The sequence below is a fragment of the Suncus etruscus genome, chromosome 7, assembly GCF_024139225.1.
Source record: "Suncus etruscus isolate mSunEtr1 chromosome 7, mSunEtr1.pri.cur, whole genome shotgun sequence".
NCBI classification, from domain to species: Eukaryota; Metazoa; Chordata; class Mammalia; order Eulipotyphla; family Soricidae; genus Suncus; species Suncus etruscus.
In genome coordinates, this window is record NC_064854.1 from 91,990,357 (window position 1) to 92,010,809 (window position 20,453).

Genomic DNA, 20,453 nt, shown 5'->3' on the forward strand with positions numbered 1-20,453 from the left:
CTACATTTCTGTCTGTAAAGATACTAACATGGGCATCTTTGAAATTAATGACTTCTTCATTTCCCTGATGTCCTTTTTACCCTAACAGTGACATGGAGATTATCTTTAAAGAACTTGCCCCACTCTCTTTAAGGTTTCCAGTAGTGTGATTGTACTCTCCTAAAACTGTGTAGCATATTATGAAGATTCAGATTCCTCGTCTCTCTATCAACACTGCTGCATGGTTGTTGCTATGATGCTTTCCTCTCACATTCAGAATCTGGGCTCATTAGCTCTTTTAAGTAACTACCTATTTTCTTTGTTTCTGTATTCACTCAATACAACAACTTTCTCAGTTATACAATCCAATATCTACAGTCATTGGCTTGATAATTCTTCTTGCTTCACTTTGTCATTATCAAATGCTATTGCACCCTTCTCTCACAGTTATTCTGTAACCGTGAGGATCTAACATATGAATATGTGCAGTAGCCTTTTCTCTTTGTGGCAATAACCTTCCTTAACACTAATTCAAACATGTTATGTGGCTTCCTCACATATACATATAATATCATCAGTATCTGACATGTTTTTAATATAAGGAAAATAGTGGTCTTAGCAGGCCTAAATTCCAATATTTTAGACCAGGAATATTTTCTTCTAATGAAATCAAACAGAACAAGACTGCATTCTGACATTCAGTTTTTCACTCTTGATTCATCACTAAGAACAATGTACATAGAAAGTACTATGTATTCAGTCTATATCTGACTTAGCTCTAGGTTGAGTTTTTCTTTCTTAATCTGATATATTTGTCTTCTCTTTACAGATTCCTTTGTATGTAACTCCTTTTTTCTTTCTCTTCATAGTTTATTTATGCTGTAGAACACCTTCTACTGGTTCAGTTGGAGGGAAGAAGCATATTAAAAGTAATTTAATACATAAAACATAAAAGAAACAATGCATCTTTCCCAAATACCTAATCTATCTTTCCTCAGAGGATGTAAACTTTATTCCCCTGAGGTGCTAAAAGAACAACCTATGATTACCAAAACATATACACACGCTTCTGTAGTTCTTTTTACATCAAGCCTCCTACACATCCAAATCCAATTAGATCTAAATTAATATTTTACAAAGGTTATGACAGTGGGTTAGACACAATTACAGCTCTCAGCTTGCTCATGTCTAAAAGAAAAGAAAACTGTCAGTAATATTGTAATGACCATCGCATAACCAGGTTGGGAAAATTGAGTTTTTCAGAAATGTAGCCTTTCCCTCTGTTGGTTTTGCTTTTGTGCCTTTGACATGCACGGCTATCCACTGACCCTGTCATATTGATAGGGACTTTTCCGGGTAGCTCCATCTGCCTCCAAACTGAAGAAGCTAAAAGCTGCCTTGGATTGCTGTGTGGTAGATGTGCAGGAATACTCAGCAGACCCCCATGCCATTGCAGGTGGGTATACACATTCCTTTAGTAGACTGTCTTGTGTAGTGAAGAGTCACAAGGAAACTGTAAGCTTACGGAGACTTGTCAAATACTTGGGAAAGTGACCTCCCAATATACTTTAGTCGACCCAGTTTTAAGAGTAGTTAGCATGATATTTTGAAAGTATCACCTGTGTGCTAAAAGAAAATATAAAATAAGAAAACAAATAGCAACAACATTGTCTGTCCAGATCTCATTGGCAGTTGAGCATCTTGAATCTGTTCATATGAAACTGTCATTTGATTTGTGATGTATTTGTCAGGCCTATCCCAAATGTTATCCATGTGCTTAATGCTTGCTGGTATAATTTGTTTCTGCCAAGCTGTGATGTCTCACAACCAATTTTGTATTCTTTCTCAGGAGCTTTGAAATCTTACCTTCGAGAGTTACCAGAGCCACTTATGACCTTTGAACTTTATGATGAATGGATTCAGGCTTCTAAGTAAGTATACAGCATTTTTTGGGTCTTGTGAATACAAGTTTATTTTTAAGTATTTATTAAAGATACAAAAGTTTGAAAAATTATAAAAGTATTCACAATTTATTATCAAACAACTTTGTTTCATGGCATTTCTCATGAAGAAATATTTGTACATATTTTAGGGTTATTTCAAGAATATGAACATCAATATCATTCTGAATAGCAAAAATCTAGAAGTAGGGAGAAAAATCTAGAAAAGTAGGGAGAAGCTATATAAACTATTGTATACCTGTACTGTGACATACTTTGTGGTAGTTAACAAAATAATTAAAGCTCTTTATGCTGATATAAAAATATTTTTGTTTTTTGAAATAAAGGAAGTTAATAACAGTTGATCTACTTTGAAAAGAAAAAAACAGACACAATAAAAATGGTACAGTTCTAAAAATGCATTTACATGTAAATGAATAAAGAAAAATTTAAAAGGACTCACTTAATCTGGTGGTAATATTACAGAAAAAAGGAATTGTAAAAAATTTTTAACTTTATTATACGTATATTTGTGTATTTGTGACACATCTACTGTGCACATCAGTGCAAAGCATAGAAAGTCACAGTCTTGTTATTTATTGTGACTTATGAGCTATCATAAGTACATATTATTACTTGCATAAATCCTCTTTTATGGAGCATGTGGTTATAGTTTATGAGGAAATAGTAAAGTTATTATCAGAGAGAAAGTGATAGATAATACTAAAAATAAATGGTTTGGAAGAACTGAAGAAGTGAAAAGAATCTTTTGTGAGAGCAACATTAAAGTCAAATGCCTATTTAGTGATATGCTTTATAGCCATAATTTAACCATAAAGAAGAATAAACTTACCTTATCAAAAATAACAAAGTATCTGTAAGTATTGGAAGTTGGGACAAGAAAGATAGTACAGTGGATAATGCACTTACATTGACATGGCTGACCTGGGTTTGGTCCCTAGCACTATAGATGGTCCTCCAAACCTTGTTAAGGTTTATCTGAGTTCAGTTCCAGAAGTAAATTCTGAGAAATTATGAGTGTGGTCCCAAAACACAAAACCAGAGACCAGAGAGAATACAAAGAATAAGACGCTTGCCATGCATACAACTAACCAACCTTTCATCCCTGATACCTCTTATGATCCCTGCGCCCCACCAGGAATGATCCCTACTTACAGACAAGGAGTAAACCTTGACCACTGCTGGTTATGGCCCACAACAAAACGAAAAAAACCTGAGTTTTGAAATAGAACGCTGCTGATCCAAAAGAGAAGCCAGACTATTGTGCATCATGTTAAAGGATTCAATTGAGTAGTATAATTAGCTTTCAAATTAGAAATTAAATTTTAAAGAATAATCAAATAGGTGCTATTCTTATATCTCATTGTGGGATTAAATACTGTGTCCATGATATATTAATAATCATGAATGATGCTATTTGATAAGTTTTATCATATCTATTGTTCTAAGTTCTTTATAGGTTTTGACTAATTTTTATTTTCACAACAATTTTATGATGAAGGTTGTGCTGCTTTCTTATTTTTCAAGATGAAGTGATTAAGTCATAGGATAAATTTGTCATGTCAAAAGTTACTTGCTATCTAACCCACATTCACAATTTTCACAAGACTTTTTCTTAGCCATTTGATTTCCATATATTCTTTGCCTATCATTGGCTTTTCTGGCAATTTGGACCTCACTTTAAATGTATGTTCTTCAAAAACTTTCCCTACTAACCTGATTTTAGGAAGCCAAAAATTTTGACCTATCTTAACCCTCGATTTACCTCTCTTCCTAAAAGTGACTGCATGGTTCATGAGTTTTGAGAGCTGTGACCTTATTAATTATAGCTTCTCAGTCCCTAGCAATAGTGCATGATAACACAGGAAACTTTTATTATGTGATTATTTATTTTATCAATGAGTGGTCTTGATAACATTTACTCCTTCACCATAGAAAGGGTAAAGAGGTAGGAAAATAAAACACAACATGGTGAAATACATTAAGACATCTTAGCTACCAGCAGAGAGTAGAGCAATGGCAGCAACAAAGACAATTGAAGAAGCTGATGCTGACTGAAACCTTTCAGTTAAGCAGGAACAATGGAGCATGTGTTTTTTTTTTTTTCAAGACATTCACAGATCACAGCAACTCTATGAGATTAATTTATTTTATTAATCCCATCATTCTGAGTAGAAAATGAGGGTCAGAGAGGTGAAGAAAAATGCACATAAAAGAAAGGTGTAGCATTTGCCTGTCCTGGATTGAGAGAGGATAGAAACCACGTATCTTTTATTCTTCCTGGAGTCTGAGACCTGCCACAACTGTCTATGGGTTTCTGAAAGAGAGGGAGAGATATATGAAAATGTATTAGCCAGAAGTGGCCAAGGGAGGCCCAGCTTCAAAAGAGAAAGGAATAGATATAAAGCAGGCAGCATCTTTCAGATGCTTTATCTCTGGCACCCCACAGACCAGCAGGAGCTGCTCTAGTCACTATCTTGAGCCCCCTTTCAACTGTCCAAGTTTTTCCTTTTATACCTGGAATGACAAGGGGCATGTCCAGGTTCAAGTGTCATTATATTATCCAAGGGGTGTGTCCAAGTCCAACTGCCATACATCAACATTAGGGTACTAGACATAATTAAAAAAATTTGTCCAAGCTTTGATCAAATTTAGAAAAAATGTTACATTTCCATATCTTAACAGAGTGTTTAATTTACACTTCAGTTTCTAGTAAAAGTATATGTTGATAAAGTTTACCTATTCCTTTAGGGAAGAGGTTTGTTTTTTTCTCCATTGTCAGGGTCTGAGGAAGACTCTATATATCTAGAAATATTGCTATCCTGCCCTTGGACTCAAAAGATAGGCCTTTCAGTTTTTTGGGAATAGGCAATTTTAATCATGTTGTCCTTACTATAATTTTTCTTGAAAAGCATATTAATCATGTTACTCCATTATATCTATTTTAATACTTAATAGGATTTATAAAGAAACCCATGCATCAAGTCATTTTGTAAGAAAAGAATTTTTTCCTTGAGCTATGACGTGCAATTAGAATTGTTTGGCTCTTTTGAATTAATAGAATATACTTACTCAGAGAATATGTATTGAACATCTTTTATATGTCAGATACCAAGTAGCTTAATATACATAATGAACCACAGACTACTATTGTTGTATGAAAGTAATTGAATTCACTGACTGGGTCCTGTGTTCTAATTTCTGTGCCAGAATGGTCCTCCTGATGATATCATTGTTCTTGTTTACTCCGAGAAGTCTGGTCTCTGTTCTATTCTGTCTCCCAGGCTCATATTTATGTAATATAAGTGACATTCACAGGAAAATTTTTGTTAATAGTAAATAGAAGAACATAGAAGAAGAAATAATAAACATTTGAATAACAGACTGCTGATATAGTCAATAGCAATTATGAACCCTTATTTTCAAATGTTACAATGACTGATTAATTTGATTGCCAGTGAGACACCATTTACTTATCCTCAACTTATGAATTTCCCAGTATTCAAGAACAAGATAAGAGACTTCAGGCTCTCTGGAATGCTTGTGAAAAATTGCCCAGAGCTAATCACAGCAACATCCGGTGAGTAGACAGTTGTACCACTTATTTATAGTTTGTTATATTCTATTTGGAGTGGAGAGTGTGGGACACATACCCAGCTGTTTTCAGACCTTGCTCAAGACTCTCTGTTCAGGAATCACTACTGGCAGTACATGGGGACCATATGTGGTGCTGGGAATTGACAGGAGACTATCTGCAAACCTGCAAAATCAGTGCATGTACTATCTGATTTAGTGTTTTCTTAGGCCCAAGTCTAATGACATTGCTAAAGCTCTTGACCATGTGTTAAGTATGGCATTAAAATATGCAAGATTACTTTTTAACCTCAAACATTTCTGTGAGGCTAATTTTAATGTCCACATCATAGATCAGAAAACATTTGGAGGCCATTTGTTGTGGAGTTAAATTATTTCAGTTGTGTGGAGCAGATATAAATGCTAATTAGTTTAAGATATTCAAGTCTTATTGTAAGGATAGGTATTCCCAAAAACTTGTGAGAATCTATTTGAAACTGCGGTCGGTGCAAGTGTCCTTAATTGAATTTGCAGAAAGAGATGGAAAATTAATATTCTGTGGTCCATAATTTTCAGCTAATTACTACATGTTGTCTAAGTTTTTAATACTGCCACCCAGGATTTTATTTCCTACTGCTCTACATTTCTTTTTTAACCCAGTTGCTGCTGCTGCCTCACATTTTGTGTTTCCTTATCATTTTATCTTGCCAGTCCTGCATCAGACACTGCTACTTCTCCCTGCATCATTAGGTACAGATTTTCAGCTTCACCTCCTGCTGACATATGCCTCATTATTTATTTATTTTTCCTATAAGACTCTAAGAACAAAAATATGGCAGATTCTCAAAAATTAAACATAGATTTCTATTATGATCCAATTCAGCTTTAGAAATGAAGAAATGAAAAAGGATTTGATACATGCAGAGTCATGTCATAGTGACAGCATTATAAAAAGAGCCAAGAAGTGGGCAGAACCCAAATTTTGATCACTTGATAAATTAGTGAACTATACATACCATGCAATATTAATATTAATTATTAGTTAATTAATATTAATATTCCTGGAAAAGGAAAGAAATATGCGTCTTGCTATGATACAGTTGAAATATGAGTAATTATGCTAAGAGAAGACTATACACATAAAAGGTTAAATTTTTTTCATTTAGAAAAGATTTTCATAAAGCCAAATATATAGAGAAAAAAAGAATGTTGGGCTTCAGCTTCTGTAAAAATGGAGGGTGGTAGTGCAGGATGGAGGTCAGATGGAATTGTTTAATGGGACAGTTCTAGTATGGGTGATGAATTCTACACTTAAAATGGTTAAGGTTTTATGTATTTTACCACACACAACTATCAGGTGCAATTCATTGACAATCTAATTTTATGTTTCATGTCCTGACTCAGGCTTGTGAGGTTTTTTAGAGAGTGGGACATAGTTGGGAAAGGCTGTGGGTGAAATTGGCGTGATGACATTTTAGGGACTAAGTGATCAGACCCAAAATTTGATAGTCTTTCTGCCAGGCTGACTGAAATTAAGTAAACAATTTCTGAGGGAGCTACTTCCTATGATCCAGGCAAAATGGGTTTGAACCATAGACTTTTTATGGAAGAATTTGGGAGAAAACCTGTGTCCCTGAGGATGGGCCTCTTGTCAAAGCCTGGAGAGTTTTTGTCTGCATTTCACTTGTATCCTAGAGTGATTGTCTGCATTTCATTTGTATATATTTTTGTTATTGGTTATTTTTTCAATTATAGCTATGTTACAATATATTTATAATTGACATACCACCATAATCCTTTTTTTAACCACATATCTTTTTTTAATTTTATTTTATTGAAACCATTGTGATCTACAAAGTCCTTCAGAGTTGAATTCAGATATACAGTGAATCAGGGCCATTCCCACCATCAGTGTCTACCTCGATCCTCCAGTGATCTCAGAGCACATCCTATACCACCACCCTTTGTCCCTTGGCCTGCAGTATAACAGGCCTATTTAGGTTAGATTGTTAAAGTTTAGGTCTCTTGATTCTATTATTGTTGATTTTGACTTGGATATTACCATAATTCTGTCCCTTTTTTCCACCAATGCATCTGAGACCACTGAGACCCTGACCTCATTCTTTTTTTCTTTTGTCTTAGTTTTTATAGAAAAATGCAGAAACAAACTAATTCATGCCCCAAGTTTCTATAAAAAAAAAAGTCAGGAGTCCTTATCTAAAAGACAAAAAGAGGGGGTGGCAGTTTTTTAAGAGATGCAGCAAACATTGGGAAAAATAGAAAGGAAAAACCATTGGCATAAAAACAGAGTGTTCCTACCCATGAAGCATCTTTCCATAAGACCAACTATAGGCTTCAGCATACTAAGTTGTCTAACCCCAAAGTCTTTCTTCATGGTCCCAGGAAAAGTTCTCCTCAATCACAGTTGTCACAGTCAGGCTTCTATAATTAGAGATCCTGGTTTCTTTTTTTGTTTGTTTGTTTTTTATAAACAAAAAATTTAAAATATTTTATTAAAATTTACAGTGAATTTGGTGTTATGGTTGAATATATTTATAGAACACAATCAAATAATTGTGCACTGCTCTGCTTGCTTGAGCTGACTGAGCACCAGCTCTGTGTTATTTGATGTTTTATATTTTTTAATTTTTATTTCGATCATAATGGGTTACATATTTTTCACAGTAGTATTTTAGGTACATATTAACAATGAGTCAGGGGAATACCCATCACCAGCTATGTCCTCCCCCCATCCAAGTTCCCTTTCTGCAATCCATATACCCCACCATCACCTCCCCCCCAGGCTGCTAGAGTAGGTGGTCCCCTCTTTGTCTAGCTTACTATTAGTAATCATATATCTGTTTGGTCCTGGTACCCTCCCTTGTTTCCCCCTCTATTTAAGGCGGAGCTAGATAAATCGAGTTATGTGTTTTGTTTGAAGGAAAGAAAAGCAATAGATTGGGGTACAAAATAAGAAAAAAAAGAAGTCAAATGCGCTAAAAATGGGCGGAGTCCTTCTAGTGGCTTTCAACCTCAGTTTGAGAGAGGATGTGAAAAAGGTAATTGAAACACCACAACAATACAGAAAGAAATATCAAATTAAATACCCAGTGAGCATTACAGCAATAAAAAAAAAAGCACACAATAAAAAAAAAGAACACAATAGTCTTGGTTCGAAATCAAATTATGCCAGAGTGCAAAAAGAAAGAGAAAGATAAGATAAAATAAAATAAAATAAAATAAAATAATATTGGAGACATCAACTTCAATATCTACATCAAAATAAAGATGTCAAAAAATTGATCAATTGATAAATAAATATATGGGGAAATGATTGTTTTGTGCCTATTTTTTCTTTTCTTTTTCTCCCCTGCATAGGCACAGTAACTATTGGGGATATTATAGAGGGAATTCCCTTGGCCTAGGAGATACAGGGTTTCTTCACCCCTGAAGTATACTGTCATGGGATTAACTATAGAATCCTTGCATGATCATTTACTCTCCGCTCGGTGCTTTCATGGTGTATGTATCACTAAGACTAGAAAGGCTGGGACAACTACTATCTGTAACTTTTTATTCACTGACTTTATAGAAATCATCTTGAGTTGCAGAGGACATCAGTATTCAAAGGGATACCACTCCTATCATGTAGTTTTTTTTTTTTTACAAATGATACCTAGAACACTTTACTTCTCGCCTGGTAGGGCAGTTGACAGGACTGACAGGAAAAAATTTTAAAGCTAGTTTATAGCTAGATGTTATCATTCAGCTGAATGAGGTCTGAGTGTTTTTTTTTAAGTGAATACAGAATTTCCTCTTTCTGTTAAACTGCAGGATATATGAGTCTCATCACTAAGATGAGTAGTTCTTTCTACTACCAGGTATTGAATCTAAGTGAAACTTGACCTTCTCACTTTTTTTCAGATACTTGATCAAATTTTTATCCAAACTTTCAGAATACCAAGATGTAAACAAAATGACTCCCAGTAACATTGCAATTGTATTGGGACCCAATCTCTTATGGCCACAAGCAGAAGGGTAAGTCTAGGGAGTAGAAACCTTGTAGGTACCAGGTAAGAATAAAGTGGTGTGGATGAGATGCCTAAGAACTGCATAATCACCAGGCAATATTGTGTAGTTTTCAAATCATTATTTTCCTTTTTTGGTTGGGGGATCCCAAGAAGTGTTCAAGATGCCCATTGGCTACCCTAGTGATTCTAAGCCAGTCAGGCCAACAATTAAATATTGGCACCTGAGATGTGATACTGAATAGGCCCTACAATGGTAAAGATTAAACCATGTACATAAGGCATTTACCCTAGTTCATATAATGACCAAAACCAGTTCCTTAAGTCACATTTTTTGTCTTGTCCTATCCCTTTTCCTGTTCAGGAATCTCAGAATTCCGCATGTATTTCTCATGGTATTTTCAGATCTGAAAGACATTTATCTTTAAGTCCATCTTATCAGTGTCACAATGAGAGGCAAAAGATTTGAAGACACATAAAAAAAACCCACCTCTTTCAATCTTCCCTCACACTGAGTAATGTCTCTAAATCAGCGTTTTCAACCACTGTGTGCCATGGGCAAAATTCCAATTTCTTCTGTAACATGTGGCTTCAGCTCACAAATAGACCAATCATTAGATTATTCAATAATAAAGTAATTATAAAATAATTTCTTTGTGTTTATTTGATTCCTATTCAAGAGAATTTCTTTATATAGTCAATATAGGCACAGAGTTAAATTCTTTTTTAACATTTTCTAATGGTGGTGTGCCTCATGATTTATTTTTCATGAAAAATGTGTGCCTTTGCACAAAAAGGTTGAAAAACACTGCTCTGAAGAAAGAAAAGGTTGTAAAGTGGATAAGTCTGGAAGTCCTTAATATTAGACCACATGATGCAATATGCTTCATACTTGGTGACTTTAAACTTATTATTCACTTATATGACACCTATAATAAAGGTTTCTTTGGTTAACTACATTTTTGTAGATAGGGGAAAATGAACTAAGATGTCAAGCTTTTTTTTTTTCCTACCTGAGAAAGCCCACTTCCTGAAGTAGGTCCTCAGGTTTCTAGTCCAGAGCTCTTCCTGGCTGTGATCATAAGAGTGTTCATCATTCTATTCCTGCTGGTAAGTCCACCCTGACTTTCTCGCTCTGGGTTTACAGAAACATCACAGAGATGATGACCACAGTTTCACTGCAGATTGTTGGGATTATTGAACCCATCATCCAGCATGCAGACTGGTTCTTTCCTGGAGGTATGTGATCACATCAAGGTGTGTATCATAAGGAAAGGGGTTTGAGAAAGAGAAGAAGAGTTGCTCTGAGATCAAAACTTTTAAAACCTAATTCAAACTTGTTTTGTTTTTAATATTTATTTTAGCACACAGAGGTCTGAGATAGATTGATGGTAGATTCCTTTTCTCTGGCCTGAAGTTCTCCATAAACTGTGCTAACAATTTATTTGTACTTTAGTGCTCTGATATCTGTATGGTTTAAGTCTATGAATCATGAAAAATTCTGATGCAGAAAGGACAGCCCTCTAGCTGAAAAACCCTTAACTTTCTAGACACAGAGGGAAGCTGAGATTTGTGTGAAAATAAATTCTTACTCAGGGTTCATAGATCATATATATGACATATTTTTGTTACTCTAAACAGTATCCCTCAATTGCCTTCTAAATATGAAGCTCAAAGGCAATGAGATTACTTTTAGTACTTTATTTAAAATTAAAATCCAAAGGTAATTCCATAATAATTTTATTTTATTTTAGTTTGATTAGATTTTATTTGACCTATAGACCACATCTGGCACTGCTCAGGGAACACTCCTGGTTCTCTCTACTTAGAGATTATTCCCTGAGGGGCTTGGAGGACAATGTGTCATAATGGAGTCCTTACCTAACTTACCACATGACTATCTCTCTGGATCCTAGAAGATGTTTTATAAAACTTTTATCTATCAAAACTTCGTTGTATAGTAGCATAACTCTTAATAATAAAAATTTTGGAGAGAAGTCATTACCCTAAATTCAGTGTTGGGTTTTGTTTTAATTGTACTGTTTAGAAAACATTTAATATTGTGCTTTTAGTACAAGTTTTAATATTTTTGTTTTCTGTCAATTAGAGATAATTACGGCTTTATATGTTTTGTTTTGCTTCATATTTTTGTTATGAAATCTCTGAATGATTAATTCATAAAATTCTCTTGATAATTCTATGTGTATTGGGATAGGAAATTATGAAAAAGAAATGATGGAATTAAAAGAAACAATTCTGTAGGTTTTCTGTACAAGTTAATTCATTACAATTAAGAAGAAACACTATTACTAAAAATGGATGAGATGAGTGTCCATCTGGTACCTAAAAATTTATTGGAAATTTAATATGCTTCTTTTTGTTGGTCTTCTAGAAACACTAAATTACTTCCTATTTTATTTTCTTGACAATTCCCCTGGCTAGTATTTTTCCAGTAGTGTTAAATAACAAAGGTGAGAGTGGGCATTGCTATTTTTTTCTGTTCTTCATAAGTCTGTCTGGTTTCACTTATAGTCTAGAAATTACCTTAAAAATATTAAAACTTGGGGTGAGTATATGAGTTTACTTATGAATGTAGTGAATTCACATATAGTGATATATGACATAATAGATTAGCTAACAATGGACCATGGGACAAATTTTTCTAGTGGTGAAGTATAAAAAAGAAGATGCTATCCTTGTCATCTCTCTTTTGCCTAGGAAGGGCATCCAGACCAGTAAATTATGCACACCTTTTCTTTCTTATCCACAGAGATAGAGTTCAACATTACAGGGAATTATGGGAGTCCAGTACATGTGAACCACAATGCCAACTACAGCTCAATGCCCTCTCCTGACATGGACCCTGCTGACCGGCGCCAATCTGAGCAAGCCCGCCGACCCCTCAGTGTTGCCACAGATAATATGATGCTGGAGTTTTACAAAAAAGATGGGTATGAACTAGTGTCCCTTTCTTAACATTGGAAATTGAAGGAATGGGGATTTCAGATGTAAAGCAAATAGATTGTAAAAATGGCTACACTTACTAAAAATAGTTTATGTAAATTGTAGCAACTCTGTTGATACTTTTATCTTTCTATTTGGAAAGAATCTCATTATGTGTTGTATTATAATAGACTAGTTCTTATCAGGTAAAAAGTTGACAACAAAGGAAATTAAGTATATAGGCATGCAAAAATAGTTTATTTTGGTTGAAAATTTATTAGTCTATATAAATTGAAGTCCTCCATAAGGGCTTCAACTTGATGAGGAGACTGCTCAGTTTAAATTTTGTAAAAGCTTTGTATAAGAGGTACCTTAAGTGCATATTAAAAATTCTCAATTTCCAGGGTCAAAATGGTAACATAGTGGGTAGGGCATTTGCCTTACACACTTCCAATCTAGATTTGATCCCTGGTATTCCATATGTCCCACCAGCTCATAGTGATTTCTGAAAGATAGCCAGAAGTAACCTCCTGAGTGCTGCTGGGGTGGGACAAAAAAAAAAAAAAAAAAAAGAAAGGTAAAGAAAAATTATCAGTTGCCTACTTTTTGAAGAATAGACATCATTTTTAAATTTTTTTATTTAAAGCATTGTGATTTACAAAGTTATTCATGGTTGAGTTTTATACATAAAATGTTTTAGCAACAATCATGCCACCAATGTCAACCTCCCTCCACCAATGTTCCCATAGGCTATCTCATGCCACCACCTCAGGCTCCAGCCTTCCATAATAACAGGCCCATTGGGGGGGGGGTTTGAGTCACACTCAGCAGTGTTCAGGGGTTACTCCTGGGTCTATGCTCAGAAATCGCTCTTGGCAAGTTGGGGGACCATATGGGATGCCGGGATTCAAACCACCATCCTTTTGCATGCAAGGCAGATGCACTACCTCCATGCTATTTCTCTGGTCCCTAACAGGCCCATTTTAAAGATTGGTTGTTAAATATTGGGTCCCATGATTTTATTGTTCTTGATTCTGTGGCTTGGGCATGTATTTCTGTCTTTCTTAACCTTACCAATGAACCTGAGTCCCCTTAGGCATTGTTCCACATTATTTCACATTTGTTTTACTCCTGCTCCACTAAATTTCTTTCCTTCTTGCATACACTAGGCTCAAGAGTGTTGACAACAACACCCATTTAAACAATTGCATTCCTTTATGCAGTTATTCTAAATACCACATATAAATGGTATTTATCTTGCATTTACTATTATTATTCTTGCTTATTTCATTTAACATAATATCTTTCTGGTTCATTCATGTTGTAGCAAATTGCATCTTTTTTACAACTATGCAATATTCCATTTTGTGTGTGTATATATATATTCCTTTTGACTCTTTTCTACTTTAACTGCACTCTCCATTCTTTGTGGCAAGCTTCCTACCATGGACTTGTCTACTGAATCCTCATCTCTAATGTCTCTGGATATGATCCCCAGACTGTTTTATTTTCTTTATATCTCACAGATTAATGAGACTATTCTATGTCTATCCCTCTCCCTCTGACTCATTTCACTCAGCATAATGATATCCATATCCATTTATGTAGAGGCAAATTCATAACTTCATTTTTTCCTAATAGCTGCATAGTATTTCATTGTGTAGATATACCACAGTTCCTTTAACCATTTATCCAAATTATCAGGTACCTGGATTGCTTCCAGATTCTGCTATTGTAAATAGTGCTGTTACAAACATAGAAGTGCAGGTGGCATTTTAGTACTAGGGTTTTGTGTTCCTAGGGTATATCCTAGATATGCTATTTCTGATCATAAGAAAGATCAATTTCCAGACTTTTGAGGAATATTCATATTATTTTCCAGAAAGGCCTGATTAGACAACACTTGCAGTGTTGCTAGTGTCTCACTAGCAGTGAATGAAAGTCCATTTCTCCCCACATCCATAACAGCACCGATCATTCTTGTTCTTTGTTCTGTGTGCCATTCTCTGTGGTGTGAGATACCACATTGTTTTTATTTTCAGCTCCCTGATAATTAGTGATGTGTAACAATTTTTCATGTGCCATTTGGCCAACTGCTTTTCTTCTTGAAGAAATCTCTATTTCTTCTCCCCATTTATTTACACCTCTCACCATTTTTATAAAGATTTTAGGTTTTGCTGAGTTAATCTTTGTGAGTACGTTGTATATCCTAGATATCTACCCTTTATCTGTTCTGTCAAGTGTAAATATTTTCTCCTATTTAGTTAGCTGTCAGTTAGCTGTCTTCTAGTTTTATCCATATTTCTTTTGAATACAAATACCTTTTGGTTTGGTGTAACCTCATTTATTCAGATTTTATTTTTTACCCTTTGCCATTGGCATGTTGCTGAAGATAATTGGTCTTGGAGTGTTCTGCCTATATGTCTAAGTGTTTTATATAGATTCAGGACTGACTTCAAAGTCTTTCTGTTTGGTGTGAGATATGAATCCAGCTTTAATTTCTTACACCTGGTAATCCAATTGTCCCAATATCATTTGTTGAAAAGGCAGTCTTTATTTCATTTTATGTTATCAATTCCTGATTTAGTTGACCATATACTTGCAGGTTTGTCACTGGATATTCTATTCTGACACATTTATCTTTAAATATTTTTTCTAATACTACTATAGCTTTATAGTACAACTTCAAGTTAGGTAGTGTTATGTCTCCCAGTTTCTTGTTTTTCGGTATAGTGTTGGATTTTCATAGTCTTTTATGGCTTCACACAAACTTTATCATTGACCATTATATGTCCTTAAAGAATGTTATCTGAATTTTAATAGTGATTGCATTGAATCTATATAGTAGTTTAGGTAAGATGTCCATTAAAGTGCACCTAGGAACAATAAACCAATACAATATAGTTCTGGCTACAGAGTCAATACAGAAAAATAGGTTGCATTTTTTCATACAAAGAATGACTCAGAAGAGAAAGTGATCCAAATGTCTATCCCATTTAAAATAGTGTCCAAAAAACCATCAACTATCTAAGAATCAACCCCAAAGAAGCAAAAGACCATGAAAACTTCAAAACACTTAAGAAATAAATGGAAGAAGATCTAAGGAAGTGATAAAACATTTTATGTTTAAAGCAGAGAAAAATTTAAAGCAAAGCAATCTAAGTATAATATTCTTGTAAGATTTCAAGAGTTTCTTACTGAACTTAATTACTCTGATCCTTCTTTATAAAGTTTTTATGAGACTCAAAATACATCTAACCCAATTTTCATAGAAATTACCCTCTTAACACTCAAAATCAGTTTATATAATATGTAATTGCATATTGTCCCCCTAACAAGTTAGTGGGTATAAACAGGCTTCATAATGTCATAGCTGATTCATCTTATGCTATAACAACCTAAAACAGGGAGTTTGGAGTATTCAGTAAGCTAAAGGCATCGAGTACTTTTTTTATAGAAGGAACATATTGCTTCACCCAGGCAAGCAAACTTGTTCAGTAAATTTTGATTAGACATTAAAAATTACCTCTATACAATAAATCTTCTAACTTTATTTTTTACTTATTTTTAATAGCTAGGAGCATCACAAAATCAGACAAAAGGAATTGTAGCAGCTCTAACATATCCATTCTGTATTGGCACACGGAACTTCCAGAAATACCCGTTGAAAACATTAGGACTAAATAGTTTCAGGGAGAAGTTTGAGAACTTAGAACTAAAGAGCTCCATGATTCCTTTTTAAGTGGGAACTGGAATTGGCAATCTGTACAGTTTCTTGTGATAATAAGAGTAATTAAAATCCCTGCAGTCTGATTTACCTATCAAAATATTTTATGTTTTAAGGTTTGTAAAAGTTGTTTATCAGCTCTGTGTTGTTTGTGGTAGGTCTTTATTGGAAAAAAATGGAAGGTCTATAAATGGAAGGGACAAGACACAAAAATTAAAATACTTAAAATTTGTTTTGTGAATACAGAGTGAGAAACATACAGAGACAGCAAGAAAAGTGGGGAATTACACAAAAGGCACATTGGAATTTGTTTCTAAGCCTGAATTTAAGCATCTGAAGAATCTCTAAGCTGAGGCATCGAGGGTATATTCTGGCATTGGCTGAATTACCCATTTGCTCTAACAGTATCTATATTGGAATATCTGCATTGGAATGCAGTATCTCCATTCCACCAAGTTTCCTTACAGACCACTTCTAATTCCCAGACACCTCTTAAAAGCAATTCAAATAACATCTAAGATACTATTCCTCTGTGATTTCTTTGGATATTTAATGTTTTCTGGCCACTATAGTGTACAGGCAATACAGAAACCTTTATGGTGCCTTATTATTGATGAAGTACTACTAATTAAGAACCTTCTAAATGATAAGCTAATTTTAAGTATTTGCCACAATATATATGAAGGTAGACTACATGTATTATTTTTCATGATTGAATATATGTTGTATATTTTAAATGCTATCAGGCATTAAATTAAGTGGAAGGTTTTCTAATTTAGTTTAATCCAGGTTGAGATATCTGAGTATCAGTGTATATATTTTAGGATACAGTGAGCTTGTATCAATTTATATCAGTTCTAAAAAGGCTTTAAAAGAAAGAGAAGCCTAAAAATATGATTATTTAAGGGTGGAAAACTAATTGGCATTATTTGAATTCTTGTCTAATTTTAGCTATGTAAACTCTTTTTTACATTTGTTCACATTTTTGCGCTTTCAACATTTCTGATATAGTTCAGTGTCTTTGAACTACTTTTGAAGCACTGAAAAATGAAAACCAATGATTAAAGTGGTCTGGTTTTAGAGTGATAAAATAATTATTATTTTTTTTAAATTGGAGAAATCGAGTAGGGATAGCTAAAGACTAGACCATAATCTTTACATGAGGTCAGCCTGGTTCAAGGCCTGGACATATTTTTTTAAGTACTGCATGTAGCAATATCTAAGCTATGCCAGGTATGACCCAAAAGCAAAATGGGAATGGAAATGATTGATGGTATTAAGAAAGGGCAGAACTAAATATTCAAGACAAAGGTAATCAAGAGACCCCCAACTTTAATAATCTAAAATTAAAATGGGCCTGTTGCACTGGCAGGCTAAGGGTGATGGGGGTGGTGGTGTGGGTTACACTCAGGGTACGTTGGTGATAGGATTGGTCCTGATTCATTGTATGTCTGAAACCCAAGCATGAAGAACTCTGTAAATCACAATGTTTTGTATAAAATAAAATTAATTAAAAATGTAAAACAATGATAAGACACTGTTTACTACTAGTGACTTTCCTAGATATCACTGAAAATAATATAATCCTATCCAAGTCCCTGACTTTTGGGGTTTATTAAATCTTTACAGTTGAAAAAAAAAAAAGAAAAAACTGAGTTTCTTCAAAAAATTCTAATTAGAAGCTCAAATGTATGTTTTCATGAATAAAGCTCCCCTCACAAACACTGGAATCTTTAAGTAATGTTTTATTTTGGAAAAAGTCTTTTTAAATATAATTAATATCTTAAAACAGGAGTTTTGAAGATGAGCCCTAAATGTATGTACGTGTATCATAAGGTGACAGAAGGATGGAACAGAGAGATATTTGAAAATGTAATAAAAAAAAATACTGACACTTAACCAGGAATTAGAAAAGGAGCCAATGTTCCCTAGAGCCTCCGGATGGAGAACAACAAACCCCTCAATTTCAGTCCATTGATATGCATTTTGGATTTCTCAGTAATATGAAATAATAAATTTCTGTTGTTTACAAATGTCTGGCACTTGTTACAATAGTCACAGGAAACAGAAACATCTCCTTCTATAGATACATACCCTGAGTTTTGTGAAAAAGGTTGATCTGTGGCTTTGCCTCATGGCTCATTGCCTGATTGGTCAGCCTGTGGCTGGGAAGGGAGAATGAGGCTGCAGAGGTGATGGTGGCAGTGGAAGAAGTTGGGCAAAGACAAGCAGCAAAAGCAGAGGATCGCAGAGAACCTGGTGGTGACCAAGTATAAGATGGGGGGGAGGGTGTGACATTGCCAACCGGGTACTTTGTTCTTTGGTGGAAGCTTCTAGCTCAGGTGTCTCGATACTGAGTCTGTGTGAGAAAGGTGATGTCATGATTATGGAAGAGATGGGGAAAATTTTCAAGAAAGAAAAGAAAATGAAAAAGGTATTCCCTTTCTCTCCAGCATTTCAGTAAATAACTGTGTGTGTCACTTCTCCTCTTTGAATAGTGACCAGGATTATATTCTCAAGGAAGGGGACATGGTAAAAATTGATATTAAGGTCCATGTGGTTGGTTCAGGAAACACAAGCAACAGGACGGAAAGCAGATGTCATCAAAGCAGCTCACCTTTACGCTGAAGCTGCTCTACACTTTATCAAGCCTGGAAACCAGAATACATGTGACAGAAGCCTGGAACAAAGTTGCCCAGTCATTTAATTACACGCCAATTGAAGGTATGCTGTCACACCAATTGAAGCAGCATGTCATTGATGGAGAGAAAACCATTATCCAGAATCCCACAGACCAGCAGAAGAAAGACCATGAAAAAGTTAAATTTGAGGTACATGAATTATATGCTGTGGATGTCCTTGTCAGCTCAGAAGAAGGAAAGGTCAGCACTATTTACTGTAGCAAGACTCTGGAAACAGTCAAGATACCCTTCAACAGATGAATAGCTAAAGAAACTGTGTTAAATATACACAATGGACTATTATGCAGCCGTCAGGAGAGGTGAAGTCATGAAATTTTCCTATACATGGATGTACATGGAATCTATTATGCTGAGTGAAATAAGTCAGAGAGAGAGAGAGAGAAAGATGCAGAATGGTCTCACTCATCTATGGGTTTTAAGAAAAATGAAAGACATTCTTGCAATAATAACTTTCAGACACAAAAGAGAAAAGAGCTGGAAGTTCCAGCTCACCTCAGGAAGCTCACCACAAACAGAGATGAGTTTAGTTAGAGAAATAACTACGTTTTGAACTATCCTAATAAAGAGAATGTACAAGGGAAATAGAAAGCCTGTCTAGAGTACAGGCGGGGGTTAGTTGGGGAGGAGAGATTTGGGACATTGGTGATGGGAATGTTGCACTGGTGATGGGTGGTGTTCTTTACATGACTGAAACCCAAACACAATCATGTATGTAATAAAGTTGTTTAAATAAAAAAAAGAAAACCAAAAAAAAAAGACAAAAAAAAAAAGATGCAGGACAGAGAACAACGATTTATAAGTGAGATCCTTCTAAACAATATGGCTTGATAATGAAAACTCCACGTGACTTCAGTGAGGTCAAAAGGCGTTTTGATGCCATGCCATTTACTTTAAGAGCTTTTGAAGATGAGAAGGAAGCCTGTATGGGTGTGGTTGAGTGCTTGAGTGCGCCAAACATGAATTGCTACAACCATTTAATGTTCTCTATGAGGAGGGTGAATTTGTTGCCCAGTTTAAATTTATAGTTTTTCTTATGCCTAATGGCCCCATGAGGATAACTAGTGGTCCTTTTGAGCCTGATGGAAGTCCAGGCTCTTCTCCAGAGTTCTGCTAGTGAGAAAACTCAGAAAAAGAAAATGAAAAAGAAGGCCTGTAAGGGGCCGGGCGGTGGCGCTAGAGGTAAGGTGCCTGCCTTACCTGCGCTAGCCTTGGATGGACCGCGGTTCGATCCCCCGGTTTCCCATATGGTCCCCCAAGCCAGGAGCGACTTCTGAGCGCATAGCCAGGAGTAACCCCTGAGCATCACCGGATGTGGCCCAAAAACCAAAAAAAAAAAGAAGGCCTGTAAGACTGCAGATAATGCCACCAGTGGGGAAACATTAGAAGAGAATGGAGCTGGAGACTGAGGTGGGCCCATTTCCCCAACTTTGCTGCTTTTGCCTCATCCCCTTCCCACCATACGCCAGGCTCTGTGACATGCAGTTCATTTTCTCCACCCAGGACAGCCAGCAGAGCAGGGGTGCCCTTCCCGTCCCAGCCC

The 20,453-nt window shown here is 35.3% G+C and overlaps 1 protein-coding gene and 1 pseudogene across 9 annotated transcripts in view; both read left to right on the plus strand.

The window, feature by feature from the left end:
• ARHGAP44 (Rho GTPase activating protein 44) overlaps positions 1-20,453 on the plus strand; it is a 242,618-nt gene that overhangs the window by 199,431 nt on the left and 22,734 nt on the right. For all 9 annotated transcript variants that reach the window (XM_049776835.1, XM_049776841.1, XM_049776834.1 and 6 more), the window contains 6 exons: positions 1,324-1,435; positions 1,829-1,910; positions 5,440-5,520; positions 9,438-9,551; positions 10,689-10,780; positions 12,312-12,492. In XM_049776835.1, the coding sequence (XP_049632792.1) occupies positions 1,324-1,435; positions 1,829-1,910; positions 5,440-5,520; positions 9,438-9,551; positions 10,689-10,780; positions 12,312-12,492 (662 nt within the window). The remainder of the gene's footprint in view (positions 1-1,323; positions 1,436-1,828; positions 1,911-5,439; positions 5,521-9,437; positions 9,552-10,688; positions 10,781-12,311; positions 12,493-20,453) is intronic.
• LOC126013613 (proliferation-associated protein 2G4-like) lies at positions 12,535-20,319 on the plus strand (annotated as a pseudogene).